The following is a 21,895-nucleotide window of genomic DNA, read 5'->3' as shown; positions in this document are numbered from 1 at the left end:
ATTTGATTTTAACTCAATTTGTATATTAGCAGTTATTTCATTGATTGTTCCAATTTTATACTTATAGAATCTTACTGTATAAAAGGGGTCACTCCAATCAGTTGTATTTCCTTGTAGTCCTCCAGGTTTTCTTTTGCAAGTCACTTTTGAATTTGCCTCCCAACACCGTTCAAGCAATGAATTCCATATTGTAATAACTCACTGTGAAGTTTTTCATTCATTTGCTAATTAATTTCATCCACAACCTCTAGCTACTTGTCCTTTTTCCCTGTGGCATAGCATGGCAGACTTCATTGATAGAAAAGGCTTCCATTCAGTAAATGTACAAGTCATGTGTGATCATCAGTGCCAAATCTTAGAGGTCTCTGCAAAATAATCTGGGAGCTATCATGATGCCTATATCCTTGATCATTTTCAGGTTCTTGCTTCATTTCAGAATGCCTTACAAAAATGTTTGCTGGGAAATAAGGTGTAGTCTCTTCAACCACAGCCCCTGCCTAAGGCCAATCTTAGATAAACTGCAGCCTGTTCTTCCTCTAGGACCTCCTGTACGTGAGGTTCCAATGTTTGTATCAGCCATCTTCCAAGGATGATGGTGAGAATATTGAGCAGGTGGAACGTTGTCCATGACATGTGATTCTCACACACTGAACAGTGACAAGATGTTATGCTACAGTGAGCATTAGGCAAAGTTTAGTACTCCCTCAGACAGGGTTCTAAAATGAGATGGCGCAAAGCTATGGAGCTTCTATAGGTTTATTCTTCTTGTTGCAAATACTTTGACAGACAATACATGCAATGACGTTATGAAGCAGGACATAAAAGAGACCTAAGGGGCAACTTTTTCACTCAGAGGGTGGTATGTGTATGGAATGAGCTGCCAGAGGATGTGGTGGAGGCTGGTACAATTGCAACATTTAAGAGGCATTTGGATGGATATATGAATAGGAAGGGTTTGGAGGGATATGGGCCAGGTGCTGGCAGGTGGGAGTAGATTGGGTTGGGATATCTGGTTGGCATGGACAGGTTGGACCGAAGGGTCTGTTTCCATGCTGAACATCTCTATGACTCTATGACTAACAAAGGTGAGCTTGTGTTTGTAATGAAATGTCAACTATGTGCCCTCAGAAATATCCTTTCCCATGACTACGTTTTCTGTGAAGGACTATTCTTGGCTGGCAGCAATTAACTTGGTGCACAGCTGAGCTTTAATCGCTGTGACACCTGGAAGGTCCCAGCAGCAGCAAGTACCCACTGGGGTGGTGAGTGCATGACTGCATGAGCATAGTGCCATAGGGACTTGGTGAATACATAATGCAGTGAGCAGGAGGGAATTCTGTGAAATAACTTAAATAGAGCTCACAGAGTGAAACCCTCCATGAAACTCCCCAAACTTGACAATCCACTGACTTTTTATATCTCTGTGTCTCTATGACTTTGTCTCTATAGTTACATCATGATTCTAAGGCTTTCCAGACTTCCAGTGGACAATGCTTTTATTTTCACTGCGAAGTCATCTTTAGATGCTGTTTGAGGAAGGCTCACTAAACCTGAGAGGTTAACTCTGATTTCTCTCCATAGATGCTGCCAGACCTGCTGAGTCTTTCCTGCAATTTCTGTTTTGGTTTCAGATGTTGTTTGCTGGTTTATTATCACAGACTAGTTGGATCCCCATAATCTTATTAACAAACAAACAAGGAACAAGAGGAGGCCACTTGACCTTCAAGCTTGCTCTGCCATTCAATAAGAGCATGGCTGACCTGCTTTTAACCTTAATTCTACATTCTTTCTAGTGGAGACCAACAAAATATCTATTCAATCCATCTGCCATCTCTGGATCCTCCATTGCCAATTCCCCAGATTTTATATAGGACTCTTTTTAAATGTCTGAAGAAATTTTCCAATCTACTTCTATATTTTTGGCCAACTTTCTCTCATAGTCAGAGTCATCCATCCTGGAAACTTGTCTGGATGGTCCAACTTGTCCATGCAAACCAAGTTTCCCAAACTAAACTAGCTCCACTTGTCTGCATCTGGCCCATATCCCTCTACACCTTTCCTATTCATGTGCCTGTTACTCCAGGTCTCTCTGTTACTCAGTTTCAAGCAGCCACAAATTGGTAGGGCAGAGGGGGAATCTGATGTCACCTAAGGTGCACATCTGCTAAGTAGCTGGCACCAGCCATATTGAGGACAAACAGCTTGGTTAAGGAAGTGGGTTAGACCCCTGCTTTATACTGTCAAACACCTGAGCCCTGCATGTCCCTCTTGCTGCCCATACAAATGTGGCAGATGGTACATGCTGCTCGCCATGTTGGATTCCCTACCTCTCCACCAACCATACCGTCTTTCTGACCATTTCACTTGAACTAATCATTCTTTTGTCCTTAAAAATCTTTTAGTTTTTTTTATTCTATCCCATATTCTAACCTCTTTCTATTAATTCATGGAATGTGGACATCGCTGGCCAGGCCCATCCCTACCTGCCCAGTGATAATACCATTAAGCCATTGCTTCCCCACCTGCCACATATCCTGACACAATTATATGTCTATTGATATTAATTGACTTTCTTCAATTAACAACAGATGGTAGGTTGGACCCTTAGAATTTTACTTATTTTTTGAAACATGCCCACTTGGAGCTTTCTAGAATACCGCTTCACATGTTTGCCACTGCGTCTCTATTGTCCTATCCCTGAATCTAAATTGCCAGTTCACTAGCTCTGCTTTCAAATGCTAATAATTGCCCTTGTTTAATCCCCCTCGATTGTGTTAGTATCATCTTTAATTAACAGTGCCACTCCTCTACCCTTTCCTAACTTCCAGTCCTTTCTAAATGTCTCATGGTCTTCTATAATCAGGTCCCAGTAAGGTCAATTGCAGCCATGTCTCTGTTATGGCACTAGATCATACTTCATTATCTCAATTCGTACTACTTCCTAATTCTTGTTTTGAATGCTAGTGTATTAAAACACAGCATCTTATGTTTTGACCTTTTGTTTTTTTAATGTCTACTTTTATCTGTTGATTTACTCTTCGACAATGATGGGACAAAGAATATCGATCTGTTTATCATTTCTCAAAATAATTCTTTGCTCTGTTGCATTTTCCCCATTTTTTGATTCATCACAACTTCCTAAATTTGGGCCCTTGCCCCCATTTATTGAGTTTAAAAGTCGCTGTAAATCATTAATTCTGCGGTTCATAATAGCCCCAGTCCCAGTGCTGCTTAGTTGTGGACCATCCCAACAGCATTGATCGTACTTTCCCCAGTATTGGTGCAGTGCCCCACAATCAGGAACCCCTTCTCTTATACCAGTCTTTAAGCCACACATTCATCTCTCTACAGAAAACAAAAATGCTGGAAACTTCAGCAGGTCAGGCAGCAACATCCATGGGGAGAGAGCAAGCTAACATTTTGAGTCTGGATCACTTATCATCAGAGCTGAAGTGAAGTGTGAAGGGACAGCATTTATGCTATAGTTCTGTGGGTGGGGGGGAGCAGGGGTTGGTGGAGGTGGAGGTGGTGGTAGGGGTAGTAGGTATAGCGTGTTGGTGGAGAAAAGACGTTGGTGGTTTATATTGCCAGGGCTGCCACTGACCTCATTACCTCTGGGAATCTTCCCTCCACTGCTTCCACCCTAGTGGACTCCCAATCCCAGACAGCCCACTGCCACCTCCTTCCCAAAATCCAGAAACCAGACTGTCAGGGTAGACCCATCATATCAGCCTGTTCCTGCCCAACTGAGCTAATTTCCTCCTACCTTGACTCCATCCTCTCTCCAGATGCCTTCCACCTACATCCACAATTCGTCTGATGCCCTCCATCCTATTGACAATTCCCAATTCCCTGGCCCTAACCACCTCCTGTTCACTATGGATGTGCAATCCCTCCATATATACATTCCCCACCAGGATGGTCTGGGCACTCTTGGCTTCTTCCTCAACCAGAATCCTGAATACTCCCCATCTACCACCACTCTCCTCCACCTGGCTGAACTTGTTCTCTCACTGAACAATTTCTCCTTTAATTCATCGCAATTCTGCCAAGTCAAAAGAGTAGCTATGGGCACACACATGGTCCCAGTTATGCCTTCACCTTTATGAGTTACGAAGAACAATCCTTGTTCCAGCCTTACACTGGCCCCCTCCCACAACTTTTTTTTGCAGTACATCGATGACTGCTTCGGTGCCGCTTCATGCTCCCGCCAGGAGCTTGAAAACTTCATTCATTTTGTCTCCAATTTCCACCTCTATAATTTCCACATTGTTCGTTTCTGACACTTCCTTTCTTTCATTGACCCCTCTATCTCATTTTGGGGAAAAAACTGTCCACTGCCATGGCAGTCACACCCCACATCCTGCAAAGACTCCATCTTATTCTCCCAGTTCCTTTTCCTCCGTCTCATCTGTTCAACTGATGCCACCTTCCAAAACAGCGCTGCTGACGTGGCTTGCTTCTTCCATGACTGTGTTTTCCAACCCAGTGTGGTTGACCATGCCGTTAACCACATCCGACCTATCATCCGTGCTTCCTCCCTTCCCTTCCCTTCCCATCACTCTCAACAGTGTGACTGGGTTCCCTCGCCCTCACTTTTCATCACACCAGCCTCCGTATTCAAAGGATCATTCTCCGCAATTTCAGACAACACAAGCAGGACGTCACCACCAAATCCATCTTCCCCTCACTCCACCACCACCAACACCACACGCCCATCTCCACAGCACCTTCACGTGTAACTGCAGAAACTGCAGCACCTGCCCCTTTATCTCCTCCCAGCTCACCATCCAAGAGCCTAAACATCTGTTCGACTGATACCACCCTCTCTAAAGCATCTCTAAAGCTATGTAGAACAGTTGATCTTCTGTAATTACACCGGCACCACTCCCCACCTCTTCCTCCGCTACATTGATGACTGCATTGGCGCCACCTCGTGCTCCCGTGAGGAGGTTGAGCAATTCATCAACTTCACCAACACATTCCACCCTGACCTTAAGTAGGTAATGTGATAACAAGATCTGTTGTGTGGGTTTGGGGGCTAGAACATGGAAGAGTTCAGGCCCTAAAATTATTGATCTGGACGGTTGCAAGGTCCCCAAGTGGAAAATGAGGTGGTGTTCTTCCAGCTTGCACTGAGCTTTGCTGAAACACTACAGCAAGGCTAAGACAGATTGTTGGCCTGGGAACAGGGTGGTATGTTAAAGTGGCAGGCAAATGGAAGCTCAGGTGTTCAGAATATAGCTGTTCTGCAAAGCTGTCACCCAGTCTACTCTTTGTTTCCCCAATGCCCTCAATTTTCTCATTGACTAGCTGTGCCTCACCCTGTTGTATCTTCTCACCTACTCATGCACAATGACTGTTCATAGTCTTGTAGGATTGTCCATTTTAACTTAGCCTATATATAAAATATAGCTTACACCATCAGTATACTATTATGATCCTTGTAGAGATGGATAACCTTTTACAAATCAAGGAATCCTCACCATACCAACAGAAATCATCAAAAACAAAATTTCACTTTTAAAAATAATTTTACTGTAACAAACCAACAAAGATCACTAATTAATGAGCTGCTGATATTTTGTATAAAAAATATACATTTTTGTTTAACTAATTGAACACCAAACCTACACTGTAAACATTTACAAGTACTTGCATCACTTGGTGCAAATGTGGTACCATATGCCATCTCGCAATCTTTCCAAGTTAGTCTCCAGTATTAAGGATCTCTCACTTTACTCACTTGGTGGATTTGGCACTCGAGTTTCTTTCATCAGCCGTCAGATTCTATCTGTGAGACTTAGTCACTGCTGACATTGATCAGGTGCATGTCTATGAACCATTTCTCATTGTCCTCTTCTGATACCATTGCTTTTTAAAGTCAAAAAGTGAGGCACTGGAAAAGCACAGTGGGTCAGGCAGCATCCAAGGAGCAGGAGAGTTGACATTTCGAGCATAAGGTCTTCATCAGGAATGTGGAAGGGGGAGATGCCCAAGGGGGCTGAGAGATAAATGGGAGGGGGTGAGATTTGGGAGAAGGTAGTTAAGAATACGAGTGATAGATGAAGGTGGGGGGGTGATGGTGATAGATGGGAGCAAAGGGTGGAGCAGATAGGTGGGAAGGAAGATGCATAGGTAGGACAGTTCAACAAGGTTGGAGGGTTGGATCTGGGATGAGGTGGGGGGAGGGGACTTGAGGAAACTGGTGAAATCGACATTGATTCAGTGTGGTTGGAGGGTCCCAAGGCAGGAACAGGTGGTTAGGATTTGACAGTGGAGGAGGCCTAGGACTTGTATGTCCTTGGCAGAGTGGGAGAGGTGGAAGTGGTTGGTTGCAGTTACACTGGTACTATTCCCCACTTTTTCCTCCACTACATTGATGATTGTATTGGTGCCACCTTGTGCTCCCATGAGAAGGTTGAACAGTTCATCAACTTCACAAACACCTTCCACCCTGATCTCAGTTCACCTGGAACATCTCAGACACCTCCCTCCCTTTTTTGGACCTCTCCATCTCCTTTTCCATGAACCGACTCAACGCGAACATCTACTTCAAGCCCACAGACACCCACAGCTATCTGGACTACCCCTCCACCCACTCCCACTCCTGTAAAAATGCTTTCCCTTACTCCCAATTCCTCTGCTTCCAGAGCATCTGTTACCAGGAGGACCAATTCCACCATAGACATCCCAGATGGCCTCCTACTTCAATGACTACACTTTCCCCTTCCACATGATCAACAATTCCCTCCAGTACATCTCCTCCACTTCATGCACCTCCGCCCTTGAACCCCACCCTCTAACCGCCACAAGGATAGAACATCCCTGGACCCCACCCCACCAACCTCCAGGTACAACAGATCATCCTCCACCATTTCCACCACCTACAGTCAGACCCTACTACCAGAGATATATTTCCCTCCCCGCCTCTTTCAGCGTTCGGGAAAGACCATTCCCTCCACGACTCCCTCGTTAGGTCCACAACTACCTGCCAACACACCCTCCACCCCAGGTACCTTCCTTTGCCACCACAAGAGAGTGTGCCCACACTCACCCTCTCCTCTCAATCCAAGGACCCAAAGGTTCCTTCCACATCTGGCAGAGATTTTCCTGCACATCTGGACGACTCATCTATTGCGTCTATTGCCCTCAATGTAGTTTCCTCCACATAGGTGAGACAGGATGCCAACTTGTGGAACCTTTCAGAGAACATCGCCAGGATGCACGCACTAAACAACTCCACCGCCCTGTGCCTGACTACTTTGACTCCCCTCCCTCTCCGCCAAGGACATGCAAGTCCTGGGCCGCCTCCATCGCCAAATCCTAACGACCTGACAACTGGAGGAAGAATACCTCATCTTTCTCCGTGGGACCCACCAACCACACTGATGTTGGTTTCCCATCACCAGTTTCCCATCTCCCCTTTCCCCACTCATCCTAGATCCAACCCTCTGACTCGGCACCGCCATCTTGAACTGTCCTACCTGTCCATCTCCCTTCCCACCTATCTGCTCCACCCTCCACTCCAATCTATCACCATCACCCCTCGCCTTCATCTACCTATTGCATTCTGAGCTACCTTCCCCCCCAGCCCCAACCCCTCCCATTTGCCTCTCTCACACACACACGCAAACACACACATACACACATTCCTGATGAAGAGCTTATGCTCGAAATGTTGACTGTCCTGCTCCTCGGATGTTGTCTGACCAGCTGTCTTTTTCCAGCGCCTCATGTTTTGACTGATCTCCAGCATCTGCAGTCCTCACTTTCTCCTGATACCATAGCTTTGCAGAGTTCCTTCCCAAGTGACCAACTCTCAGAGCTGGTTCTCTTACACATTCACCTCATTAGCATTTCTGGATTTGATTTCCCCTGAGCTTTCTTGCATGTGGCTTCACTAAGAGTTTCTGGAAGTCATATTGTCTTCTAGCTGCCAAACGAGAAACAGGTCATCACTGTGCTTCGCTTGCTTGCCCTAATAGGACTTCCATGTTCTGAACTGTGACTCTTTAAACCAGCTAGCACAAAACAGGCTGCAACCTATCACTATCCCAATAACATTTCATCTCCATACCAACCTCAGCCAGTGTCGAACTTCTCAGAACCTAAGAACTTCACTTCTGCTTTGGACTAAAGGGGACATGTCGCTAAAACAAAATATCAATTTTTCTTCATAGGGGCAAGAATCATTGCAATATAAAAATCATTCGTAATAAATAGAGCTTTAGAGGAATAAGGGCCAAAGTCAGGCAAATGGGACTAGTTTAGTTTGGAAAACTTGATTGGCATGGACAAGTTGGATCAGAGGGGCTGTTTCTATGCTGTATGACTCTATAGCTTTGTGATAAACAGATTACGTTATCAGCAAATATGAGGTCATCCATTTTGATTCCAAAAAGGACAGCCTAGAAAACATGTAGGGAGTGTTGGTCAATTTATTGTACAACAGCTCCCTGGTTCTGACACTGGGCTTATGTGGTGTAGTGAAAAACACAGAAGGCAGATGCTTCAGAGACAAAGGACACTCTGGTTTTATTAAAACAAGTAAAATTGAGAATATATGTATTCCCTGACAAGAAAATGAATATTTTAAAAAAACAGAATGCTGTACATCAAGAGAAATGAGTCTTGTCTGACAGCTGCAAACAGCCCAGTAAATCCTTGCAGCCCTGACTTGGTACAATGGGTTTTAAATTTCAGAGAGCTGTTATTTACTGGGTGACAAGGGAGAAAAGAGAGAGCGACGAAACGTGAATCCCGGGGTCCTATCCTGTCCCCCTTCCCTGGGGAGTACCTTGTATCATTGGCCCCGAAGCCCACCCTTCCTAACCTGTCTGACTGAGCTGGGACAGAGGGTCTTGATGACTTTATGTTCACCCCCAAAGTGGCTTCTGTTGGTTTATTTGGTGCTGGATGTTGCTGGCGCTGTGCCCAGTCTGTTTCTTGGCTCTCCAGTCACTTCTCGTCAGTACATGGGGGTTTGTGGATGAGAAGATCACTCACTGTTCTTTTCCTGAGCCTGTGACTGGCTGTGGCTGATTCTCTTGATGCTGGCTGGATCCCTTGCTGAACAACCCCAGATTAGGGTTCCTCAGTTATGCTGAATGTCTGTTTCCCTTATCTCCCGTCAAATCTGGTTTTGATCACTGAGCTGTTGTTCCTCTTCTCCAGGCTGAATGAGCTTCCTGTGTATTAGTTAAGATGTGAATGGTTCTCCAATTAGTGAGTGAATTTATTCCTCTTAGATGTATGTAGGTTAAGGTGTTGCTGATAGTGTGAAGGCCTTTCCATTCAAGGCAAACAGGTTTGCATGTTGTACAATGGTGTGGAATGTTCTGTATCTCTGCGGGTGAGCAAATGACTAAAAGTTGAATGGTTTCACAATTTTGTAGGCTCCAGAATGTCACTCTTGTTTGCTGCGCAGGCTGGTGGTCATTGTCTTTTAGCTGAGACATTTGTGGGGGTCTGCCCTTAGCTTTATAAGCTAAACCCCGGTTCCAGGCAGCTGTCCCTAGGCTTGTATATTGCCTAGGACTGGATTAGTGGTGATGGAAGAGCACAGCAGTTCAGGCAGCATCCAACGAGCAGCGAAATCGACGTTTTGGACAAAAGCCCTTCATCAGGAACTTTTACCTTGTATATTGCCTAGTCTGTCTGAGCCAGAGAGCTCAGTGACTGTTAGTTCAAATGTGGACTCCACAAACTCCTGTCCCATGTTCAGAGGGTTTTATTCCAGGGTATTTGATGGGAACTTTTGTCTCACCTTACAGACAAAGCAGGTTTGGCAGCATCTGTGGAGAGTAAACAGTGTTAATGTTTCAAGAGCAGTGGCCCTTCTTCAGAAGCAGACCCTTCTTTTTGTTTCAGATCTCTAGCATCCATAATTCTTTGTTTTATTTTAGCCCAGGGAACTGGCTAACTGATGAAAAGACAATAAGACCATAAGACATAGGAACAGAAATTATGCCATTCAGCCCATCAAGTCTGCTCTGCCATTCACTCATGTCTGATAAGTTTCTTAATCCCATTCTCCTGCTTCCTCCCCATAACCCTTGGTCCCCGAGATACTCAAGAACCTATCTATCTTAGTCTTAAATACACTCGATGACCTGGCTCCACAGCCTTCTGTGGCAGTGAATTCCATAGATTCCCCGCTCTCTGGCTGAAGAGGTTTCTCCTTATTTCTGTTCTATAAGGTCTTCCCTTCACTCTAAGGCTATGCCCTTGAGTCCTTGTCTCTCTTATCAATGGAAACATCTTCCCAACATCTCTTGCCAGGCTATTCAGTATTCTGTATGTTTTAATTAGATTCTTCCCCCACACCCCCCACGTCCTTCTAAACTCCATCAAGTATAAACCTCAAATGTTCCTCACATGTTAAGCTTTTCATTCCTGGGACCATTCTCGTCAACCTCCCCTGGACAGGCTGCAAGGCCAGTACATCCTTCCTGAGATATGGGGCCCAAAACTGCACAATACTGCAAATGTGGTCTGATCAGAGCTTTATGGAGCCTCAAAAGTGCATCCCTGCTTTTATATTCAAGTCCTCTCTAAATAAATACCATCAATGCAATAGGCTTCCTAACTACTCACTCAACCTGCAAGTTTACCTTGAGAGAATCCGGGACTAGAATTCCCAAGTCTCTTTGCACTTTGGACTTCTGATTTTTCTCCCTGTTTAGAAAATATTCTTTGCCTGTATTCTTCCTATCAAATTGCATGACCTCACACTTTCCCATATTGTACTCCATGTGCCACTTTTTTTCTCCACTCTGTCCAAGTCCTTCTGCAGCATCCCTCCCTCTCAACCTCCCTATCCCTCTACCTACCAAACGTAGCCAGAATGCCCTCAGTTCCTTCATCTAAATTGTTAATGTATAAAGTGAAGAATTGTGGTCCCAACGCTGAGCTTTGCAGAACACCACTTGTCACCGACTGCCATCCTGAAATGGACCCTTTTATCCTCACTCTCTACTTTCTGCTAGACAGCCAGGTTTCTATCTATGCTAGTACCTTGCCTCTGACCCTATGGGCTCTTATTTTAATCAGTAGCCTCCTGTGTGGCACCTTTTCAAAGATGTTCTTGAAGTCCGGGTAGATAACATCCATTGTCTCTCCTTAATCTAATCTGCTCATTACTTCCTCAAAGAATTCTAGCAGATTTGTCAGGCAAAATGTCCCCTTGATGAAACCATGCTGACTTTGTCATTTTTTACTGTATCTTTCACAATGGATTTCAGGATCTTGCCACGACTGAGGGTGAGCTGATCAGTTTGTAATTTTCTGTCTTTTGACGTACTCCCTTTTTAAGCAGAGGTGTGACGTTAGCGATTTTTCCCATCCCGATTCTAGCAATTCCTGAAAGATCACCACTAACACCTCCACTATCTTTTCAGCTTTCCCCCTCAGATTCTGGGGTGTAGTCCATCTGGTCCAGGTGATTTATCCGTCTTCAGGCCATTCTGTTTTTCTGGCACTTTCTCCTTGGTGATGGCCACCATACTCAGCTCTGCCCCCTCAATCTTGTGAATTTTTGGGATTATACTCATGTCTTCCACCATGAAGACTGACATGAAGTGATGATTCAGTTCCTCAGCCATTTTCTTATTCCCCATTACTATCTCTCCAGTGTTATTTTCCAGTGGCCCAATGTCCAACTTTACCTCTCTTTTGCTCTTTATTTATCTAAAGAAACCGTACAGTCTTTGATATTACTGGCTAGTTTACCCTTAGATTTAATCTTCTCCCGCCTTACTTTTCTGTTGCCCTCTGTTGGTCTTTGTAAGCTTCCCAATCCCCTGACTTTCAACTGTGCTTCGCCACATTATATGCTTTCTGTTTTGCTTTTATGCTATCCCTGACTTCCCTCCTAGTCAGCCATGGTTGCCTCATCCTCCCTGTAAACATGCTTCTTTTTTATTCAGGATGTACCTCTGCTGTGTCTCCTGAATTACTCCTCAGAACTCTAACTTAGCCTTTCCTACACATCTTTTCTATTTCCTGGTGTATCTTGCGCCCTGGCTCCTAACTACTATTTAGAGGCCTGAGCATAACACCAACTATGGCTTTTTTACCTTTGCAATTCCTCAATTCTACTCACACAGCTTCTACACTATCTCTCCCTACTTTGTTTCTTAATATTGATTTAATTTCATTTCGTACTAATAAGGCAACCCCACCCCCTCTACCCACCTGAAAATGTGTTGCTGGAAAAGCGCAGCAGGTCAGGCAGCATCCAAGGAGCAGGAGAATCGATGTTTCGGGCATGAGCCCTTCTTCAGGAATGAGGAAAGTGTGCCAAGCAGGCAAAGATAAAAGGTAGGGAGGAGGGACTTGGGGGAGGGGCATTGGAAATGCAATAGGTGGAAGGAGGTTAAGGTGAGGGTGATAGACTGGAGTGGGGATGGGGGCGGAGAGGTCAGGAAGAAGATTGCAGGTTAGGAAGATGGTGCTGAGTTAGAGGGTTGGGACTGAGAAAAGGTAGGGGGAGGGGAAATGAGGAAACTGGAGAAATCTGAGTTCATCCCTTGTGGTTGGAGGGTTCCAAGGCGGAAGATGAGGCGCTCTTCCTCCAACCGTCGTGTTGCTATGGTCAGGCGATGGAGAAGTCCAAGGACCTGCATGTCCTTGGTGGAGTGGGAGGGGGAGTTGAAGTGTTGAGTCACGAGGTGGTTGGGTGGGTTGATCAGGGTGTCCCAGAGTTGTTCTCTGAAACGTTCCGCAAGTAGGCGGCCTGTCTCCCCAATATAGAGGAGGCCACATCGGGTGCAGCGGATGCAGTAAATGATGTGTGTGGAGGTGCAGGTGAATTTGTGGTGGATATGGAAGGATCCCTTGGGGCCTTGGAGGGAGGTAAGGGGGGAAGTGTGGGCGCAAGTTTTGCATTTCTTGCGGTTGCAGGGGGAAGGTGCCGGGAGTGGAGGTTGGGTTGGTGGGGGGTGTGGACCTGACATGGGAGTCACGGAGGGAGTGGTCTTTTTGGAACACTGATAGGAGAGGGGAGGGAAATATATCCCTGGCAGTGGGGTTCGTTTGGAGGTGGCGGAAATGACAACGGATGATACGATATATATGGAGGTAGGTGGGGTGGTAGGTGAGGACCAGTGGGGTTCTGTCCTGGTGGCGATTGGAGCGGCGGGCCTCAAGGGCGGAGGAGCGGGAAGTGGAGGAGATGCAGTGGAGAGCATTATCGATCACATCCGGGGGGAAATTGCGGTCTTTGAAGAAGGAGGCCATCTGGGTTATTCGGTATTGGAACTGGTCCTCCTGGGAGCAGTTGTGGCGGAGACGAAGGAATTGGGAATATGGGGGCAGGGTGGAAGGAGGTGTAGTCTAGGGCAGAGTGGGAGGACGCAGCGCCAATACAATCTCACTCTGAACAACTTCTCTTTCCAATCCTCCCACTTCCTCCAAATCAAAGGAGTCCACACCTCCCACCAACCCAACCTCCACTCCCGGCACCTTCCCCTGCAACCGCAAGAAATGCAAAACTTGTGCCCACACCTCCCCTCACCCCACCTCCCTCCAAGGCCCCAAAAGATCCTTCCATATCCACCACAAATTCACCTTGTACCTCCACACATCATTTACTGCATCCAATGTGGCCTCCTCTATATTGGGGAGACAGGCCACCTACTTGCAGAACGTTTCAGTGAACACGTCTGGAACACCCGGGCCAACCCACCCAACCACCCCGTGGCTCAACACTTCAACTCCCCCTCCCACTCCATCAAGGACATGCAGGTCCTTGGATTCCTCCATCGCCAGACCTTAGCAACATGACGGCTGGAGGAAGAGTGCCTCATCTTCCGCCTAGGAACCCTCCAGCACAAGGGCTGAACTCAAATTTCTCCAGTTTCCTCATTTCCCCTCCCCCCACCTTATCTCAGTCCCAACCCTCGAACTCAGCACCATCTTCCTAACCTGCAATCTTCTTCCTGACCTCTCCGCCCCACCCCACTCTGGCCTATCACCCTCACCTTAACCTCCTTCCACCTATCGCATTTTCAACGCCCCTCCCCCAAGTCCTTCCTGCCTAACTTTTATCTTAGCCTGCTTGGTACACTTTCCTCATTCCTGAAGAAAGGCTCTCATGCCCGAAACGTCGATTCTCCTGCTCCTTGGATGCTACCTGACCTGCTGCGCTTTTCCAGCAAGACATTTTCAGCTCTGATCTCCAGCATCTGCAGTCCCCACTTTTTCCCTCTACCCACCTGCCTATCTTTTTGACCCTTCAGAGACCTCTTGCGGTTGTTGTCATTGGAATGGTTGAAACGGAGACAAAGAAACTGGGAGAATGAAATGGGGTCCTTACAGGAAGCAGGGTGTGAGGATGTATAGTTGTGGTAGCTGTGGGAGTCAGTGGATTTGTAGTGGATATTGAGGCACCTGGGTAGGACTGGATCAAGGAATGTTCCACATACTTCACAAATTGACAGGAATAACTGGGGCTCATATGGATGTCCATAGCCATATCTTTGGTCTGAAGAAAGCGAGAACCTTTTTCCACTCATTGGGGGGTTTAGAACTGGTGAGGAAGATTGTCTAAAAATTACAGACATGTGTCTCAGGAGTGCAGTTGAGAAACACTTATGCATGCAATTGTTACTTGAAGTTTGGAACTGTTTTCCCCATATGATAATTGATACAATTAACCAAAACTATTTGGTGATATGGGATGAATGACTATGGGAGTTGATTCACACATCAGTCATGATCTTATTGTGTGGCAGAACAATGGCTTCTCATTATTTTCTGTGTTGCTACTTCTATGGTGTGATTTGACTATATACACATTGTATAATTTATCTACTCACATTCCAGTGCTTAATTATTTCCATATTTCACATGTCTGTGTTGATCGAGCAGTTTCTGTATAGTGCACAAAGAGGCCATTTGACCCTCCAAAAAGCATCCCACCCAGACCCAGCTCCCCCAACCTTTACCCATAACCCTGCATTTTCCATTGCTAATCTGTCTAGCCTGCGCATCCCTGGACACTATGGACAATTCAGCATGGCCAATCCACCCAACTTGTACATCTTTGGACTGAGAGAGGAAACCAGAGCACACAGCAGAAACCCATGCAGACACAGGGAGATGTGCAAGTTCCATACACATAGTCGTTTGAGGCTGGATTCCAACTTGGGACCCTGGCACTGTGAAGTGGCAGTATTAACCACTCAGCCACAATGCCACCCTGCATTTTCTTTCCTGTTTGATCACAAGACTATTTGTAAACATTTGATTGCCATTATTTTTACTTAGTTCCCAAGCCACTTAGTGTTTTGATACTTTAAGTCATTACTAAGATTAAAATATAGAAAAGGGATCCTGAATTGCTGACCTTAAGCTGTTAGAATCAACATTTCAAATATTCTTGGGTTTTATTTTTGTTTTCTGTCTCTATAAGTGCTATTTTGAGCAGTTTAACTTATTGCTGAAATGGACTGCATGGATATTTACTGGTCCTTGAAACATGTGCAAATTGTTAAGGAAGCCATAGAATTATGTTTTTTCTCTAATTCTCTCTCCATTTGATCTCCCTTGGCCCACCACAAATATTCTACTTTACATCACTGGAAAAAAAAACTTAAAGAATTCAGATTTTTAAAAAAATATCCCCTTACGCTTGAAAGGAATTTATTTCCTTTTGCTAATGGAAATAAATCAGCAAAGAATGTTGACTAATTAAACTCAACCAAGAAATGTTTAGTTTGGTGATCTGTTTGTGTGCTATGGCCAGAATGAAATAATAATGCATACATCAATGTTTATTTAAAGTTCCTATTTCTCATGACTTTTATTTTAAATACTCGTGTTTAAAAAATACTTCTTATCCTATCATAAAAACATTTAAACTTCCCCAGTTGGACTGGATCCAAAATGAACTAAGCATTAGGGTCAGGTTTTATAAGGGTTGGGGAGGCAAGACAACAGCAGGATTGTCTCCAGTTTCCTGCTTCCAGGCTGTTTTGAATGGGTCAAATCGGTGGGGGTTGAGCTGCGTCTTCGCTACCTGCCTACATGTTGAGAGCATCCTGTTGGGAAACCTAAAGGATCTATGGAGCTCATTCTTCCGATACTGACTGAAATTTTCCAGTTGGTAGCAGGTCACCTGCTGGGGCTGAGATCTGGCCAGACTGAAAGGCCACCACTTTCTTCTACAATTTCACCTCCAACTATATAGAAACGATTGATAGAAGGCATCTATTGTGGCCAGTAACCATCCTCTGTTGGGATCCTCAATTTGCAAAAAATTGCTAGAGTCCTACTGCTGGCAATTCCAGGTTTCTGTCCTACAGTTCAGCCTGGTTTGGGTTTGCTGCCCTGGAATGAAAATTTAATTTCAGAACTCCTATGTTCATGAAGCATTCTTTAATTAATATGGCTGATGAATTTTTAAGAAAATATCAAATTGATACTTGATTCGTATGTATGGAGATAAGAAACTTTGAAATTGTCATGCTTGAAGTTCGAACATCCTTTAAATGGAAGAACAAACCTTATTATTTGTCTCTCAATTTTTGTTGATAAGTAAAAGCAATGTATATTTATGCAGTACACTTGAATACAGAAACGTTTCATAAGGTACTTGACAGGCAAAAGTTCATATACAGCCAAAGGAAGGTAGGAGGTGGTAGCATAGTTGTAACATCTCCTGGATGACTAAAACCCAGACCAATGTTTTGGGGATGTTATTGAATCCCACATGATGGATAGTAAAATATGAATTTAATAAAATGTGGCATTAAAAATTAACCTCTTAATGATTGTTGTAAAATCCCGTCTGGTTCACTCATGTCCTATAGGGAAGCAAATCTGTCAACTTACCTAGTTTAGCCTCCACAGCATTATGGCCGACTCTTAACAATCACAGATGGGCAATAAATCTGAGCAAGGTAAAAACAATAACTGCAGATGCTGAAAACCAAATACTGGATTAGTGGTGCTGGAAGAGCACAGCAGTTCAGGCAGCATCCAACGAGCAGCGAAATCGCTGAACTGCTGTGCTCTTCCAGCACCACTAATCCAATAAATCTGAGCAATCCAGCAACATCCTCATCCCAAGAACAAATTTAAAAAGGTATGAGGGCAGGTCAATAAAAGCTCAGTTAAGAATTGTCCTAAATCCTATTCCATTGTAATTCAATCCCCTCCCCCACCTTTGTCATTACACTGCCCCCCTGACAGGCTTTGCCTGTAAATTAGTAATTGGACCAGAAACCCAGGCAGTTAAATGGGTGATGGAATTGGACCATTTAATGGTGGGGAGAGAAAGACTCGCACTGAGAATTCCAGGACTTCCTGTTTTGATCGTTAAGGAAGGCCTCCAATGGTGAGTTGAAGAAAACCAAAAATGTGAGGCCAAAGCTGGAGAAATGTAGAGTTCTCAAGAGAGTTGTGGAACTGCTAATAGGGTTGAATCTAATTACCTCCAGTTAAGCCAGGCCTGAACAATGCAGCCCCAACAAAACGACCTTTTTCACTGCTTGTTTTATCTATAAATAATTCTGGCCTGGATAATTACATGCATCATTTTTTATTTACATAAACTATGAGCTCCGTCTGCATGGTTCAGCAAAATAGTATTTAAACACTGTGTAATTGTTTCCATTTAGTTAAAAAAACTGTGTTCAGTTTCTTTTCATCTTCTTGAATTGTACTGACTACTTTTGCAAATGCTCTCTAATTTCTTTATATTTGAATACTTCTGGTAGGTTGCTTGATACGACAATAGGTACGCACTTTGGCTTTGGCTTTGACCTATGAAAGTGAATGCATATGATGCATTACTTCTGATTGGTTTTACATCTTGGATATTACAATTTTAATGTTTTGTTATTTAAATGCTCTGTGCAGTGGTGTTCAGAAACAGCCTAGTATCTTTTTATGATCCATCCTGTGAAACTCCTGTTAATTCCTCCTTCTTTATGCTCCTGTGCAAAGCTGAATTCAAGTTGGTAAAAGCTGGCCTGGAAGACTTAAAGACTAGATCCCCATTGGTGAATTTTGTCTCAACAGAGAGCAGTTTTAATCTAATGTCTTCTCTAAGGTGCATCATTGCTGCTAGCCAGATTTCTCTGCCTTTCCGTTAGTGAATGTTCTTCGAACCCCAGACTGTTATGGTCTATAGTGCCTCATTGCCTCGATCCAACCACATCTCAACCCCGCCCCCCACCCACCCCACCCACCTTCCCTCCCCCCCCCCCCCCCCCCCCCACCAACCCCTTCCCCACCATGCCACCCATTCTTCCAAACACTTTGATCCACTGTCTTTGAGACCATGTGTATTCACTGTAGCTCAACTTCGTTTTTGGTGGCGTCTGTGTCTTCAGCTGCAATGACTGCACACAGTATTTTGCTCTGTAATACCTCTGTCTTCCTCTCGAATACCCTTTTTATTACCAAGTAATTGGACCAGGCTTCTGGTTGACCTTGAAACCCTTCTGTGAGCATTATTTTTGTTCATTTTTTAAAAATTATATATGTAAGGAAATATTTTATAGATGATTACTGACCCACCACACGTTGGCCTTGCAAAGGCCCATATGATGTCCAACTGCAATGGTGCATACCTGAACTGCATCACTACTGGAGCAGTGGTTGCCAGTAATCATGTTTTGCTACTTTATTTGACAAACACAACATATCCCAATGCATTTTAGGCTGGAAAGTTACTCTGCTGCATTAACAATTCAGAGATTTTCACTACATTGGGTTAACCTGTTTGGTATCTTGAACAAAATGGACAGTTTCAGAGGGTTCAATGAGAAAATAAAGTGATAATGCAAGTCCTGAAGTTTCTTAATAATAATAACACGGTGACCTCTTCTTTGTTTGACAGGAATGACCCTTCCAGAGGAGGAATCAGATGGTGGACAAAGCAGTAAATTTTGCCTTGTTGCAATTGGACGCCTTCAGGTACCTTAGTACTTATTGAGGAGAATCATATGGTTATATCTTTTCCCCAATGCAAGGTACAAACTTCTTACCAATTCTGCTTTATTTCAGATCACTGCAAGAGAAGGAAAATGTTAAAATTATATGTAACTTTACAAAATTAATATTTAATTTGCATGAAGCAAACTTGCATTTAACAACCACAACTGAAGAACCGAGCAAAGATTTTGAGAATGTAAAAGAATTGGGGAGCCTCATTTAAAGGGATGACAGTGGACAGGCAATAGTGATGTTTTAAAGAATGCATAGAGGAACTGCGACACTTGTTCATCACTGGCACAAAAAGAAAACAGGAAACTTAACCCAGCAATGGCTAACAAGGGAAATTAGGGATAGTATTAGATCTAAGGAAGGAGCATATAAATTGGCCAACAAGAGCAGCATACCTGAGCATTGGGAGCAGTTTAAACTTCAACAAAGGAGGACAGAGGGATTGATTAAGAGGTGGTAAATAGAATACAACAGTAAGCTTGCAGGGAATGTATAAACTAATTATAAAAGCCTCTATAAATATGTAAAGAGAAAAAGGTAAGTGAAGTCCAATGTTGGACCCTTGTGATCAAAAACAAGGGAAATTATAGTGGGAACAGAGAGTTGGCAGACCAATTCAGAATATATTTTGGTTCTGTCTTCACAAAGGAGGACATGATTAACATCCCAAAAATGTTGGAGAACACAGGGTCTGGTGAGAGGGAGGAACTGAAGGAAATCAGTATGAGTATGGAAATGGTGTTGGAGAAACTGATGGGATTACAGGCTGATAAATCCCCTGGGCTTGATAATCTCCATCATGGAGTAGTTAAGACTATGTCCTAGGAATAGTGAATGCATGATAGTCATCTTTCAAGATTCTGGAACAGTTCCAATGGATTGGAAGGTAACTGATGTAATTCCACTGTTTTACAAAATGGCGTAGATATAAAACAGTGATTATAGACTAGGTAAAAACGATGACAGCAGATGCTGGAAACTAGATTCTAGATTAGAGTGGTGCTGAAAAAGCACAGCAGTTCAGGCAGCATCCGAGGAGCAGTAAAATCGATGTTTCGGGCAAAAGCCCTTCATCAGGAATACAGGCAGAGAGCCTGAAGGGTGGAGAGATAAATGAGAGGAGGGTGGGGGTGGGGAGAAAGTAGCATAGAGTACAATAGGTGAGTGCGGGTGGGGATGAAGGTGATAGGTCAGGGAGGAGGGTGGAGTGGATAGGTGGAAAAGAAGATAGGCAGGTAGGACAAGTCATGGGGACAGTGCTGAGCTGGAAGTTTGGAACTGGGATGAGGTGGGGAAGGGGAAATGAGGAAACTGTTGTAGTCCACATTGATGCCCTGGAGTTGAAGTGTTCCGAGGCGGAAGATGAGGCGTTCTTCCTCCAGGCATCGGGTGATGAGGGAGTGGTGGTGGAGGAGGCCCAGGACCTCCATGTCCTCGGCAGAGTGGGAGGGGGAGTTGAAATGTTGGGTCACAGGGCGGTGTGGTTGATTGGTGCGGGTGTCCCAGAGATGTTCCCTAAAGCGCTCTGCTAGAAGGCGCCCAGTCTCCCCAATGTAGAGGAGACCACATCGGGGGCAACAGATACAATAAGTGATATCGGTGGATGTGCAGGTGAAACTTTGATGGATGTGGAAGGCTTCTTCAGGTGGAGGTGAGGGAGGAGGTGTAGGCGCAGGTTTTGCAATTCCTGCAGTGGCAGGGGAAGGCTTCAGGATGGGAGGGTGGATTGTAGGGGGCGTGGACCTGACCAGGTAGTCACAGAGGGAATGGTCTTTGCGGAAGGCAGAAAGGGTTGGGGAGGGAAATACATCCCTGTGGTGGGGTCCGTTTGGAGGTGGCAGAAATGTCAGCGGATGATTTGGTTTATGCGAAGGTTGGCAGGGTGGAAGGTGAACACCAGGGGCGTTCTGTCCTTGTTATGGTTGGAGGGGTGGGGTCTGAGGGCGGAGGTGTGGGATGTGGACGAGATGCGTTGGAGGGCATTTTTAACCACATGGGAAGGGAAATTGCGGTCTCTAAAGAAGGAGGCCATCTCGTGTGTTCTGTGGTGATTATAGACTGACATTAGTAGCAGGGAAATGCTGGAGTTCATTATTAAAGAATTGATAGCAGACCACTTGGATAATAGTGACAGGACTGAATAGAGCCAGCATGGATTTGCAAAAATGAAATTATGCTTGACAAATCTGTTGGAATGTTTCAAGGATGTAAGTAGTAGAGTTCATAAGGGGGAATTTATGTGGTTGACTTGGACTTTCAAAAAGCTTTCTGTAAGGTCCCACATAAGAGATTAGAATATAAAATTAAAGTGCATAGGATTAGGTGTAGCATACTGACATGGACAGAAAAATAGCTGCAGAGAGGAAACAAAGCCTAGGAGTAAGCTGCATTTTCAGAGGCAGCAGTAATCAGCGGTTGGACCCGGCTATCACAAGACTATGATGATGAAGTAGAATTAGGCCATTCTGCCTGTCAAGTTTCCTCTGCCATTCAATCATGGCCAATTTGTTTCTTAATTCTGTTCTCCTGCCTTTTCTTCATAATCTTTGATCCCCTTACTAATCTCGAACCAATCAATGTCTGTCTTAAATACACTCAATGACTTGGTCTCCACAGCCCTGTGTGACAATGAGTTCCATAGAGTAACCAACTTCTGGCTGAAGAAACTCCCCTACATCTCAGATAAAAAGGGTCATTCCTTCACTGTGAGGCTGTGCGCTCAGAACCTAGTGTTTCCTCCTAGTGAAAACATCTTCTCAATGTCCACTCTATTCAGGGCTCTCAGTATTCTGTAAGTTTCAATGAGATCACCCCTCTCCCTTCTAAGCTCCATCAAGTACAGACTCCTCAACTGTTCCTCATACAACAACACCTTCATTTCTGTGATCATTCTTTGAACCTTCACTGGAATTCTCTCCAAAGCACACCCTTCATT

General features: G+C 44.5%; 1 protein-coding gene across 8 annotated transcripts in view; it reads left to right on the top strand.

The window, feature by feature from the left end:
- Nucleotides 1-21,895, top strand: part of arnt2 (aryl-hydrocarbon receptor nuclear translocator 2) — a 454,524-nt gene that overhangs the window by 206,728 nt on the left and 225,901 nt on the right. For all 8 annotated transcript variants that reach the window (XM_072564841.1, XM_072564840.1, XM_072564847.1 and 5 more), the window contains one exon: nt 18,854-18,930. In XM_072564841.1, coding sequence (XP_072420942.1) covers nt 18,854-18,930 — 77 coding nt within the window. The remainder of the gene's footprint in view (nt 1-18,853; nt 18,931-21,895) is intronic.

Source organism: Chiloscyllium punctatum, chromosome 48 (assembly GCF_047496795.1).
Source record: "Chiloscyllium punctatum isolate Juve2018m chromosome 48, sChiPun1.3, whole genome shotgun sequence".
NCBI classification, from domain to species: domain Eukaryota; kingdom Metazoa; phylum Chordata; class Chondrichthyes; order Orectolobiformes; family Hemiscylliidae; genus Chiloscyllium; species Chiloscyllium punctatum.
This window is presented reverse-complemented; position numbering and strand designations above follow the sequence as displayed.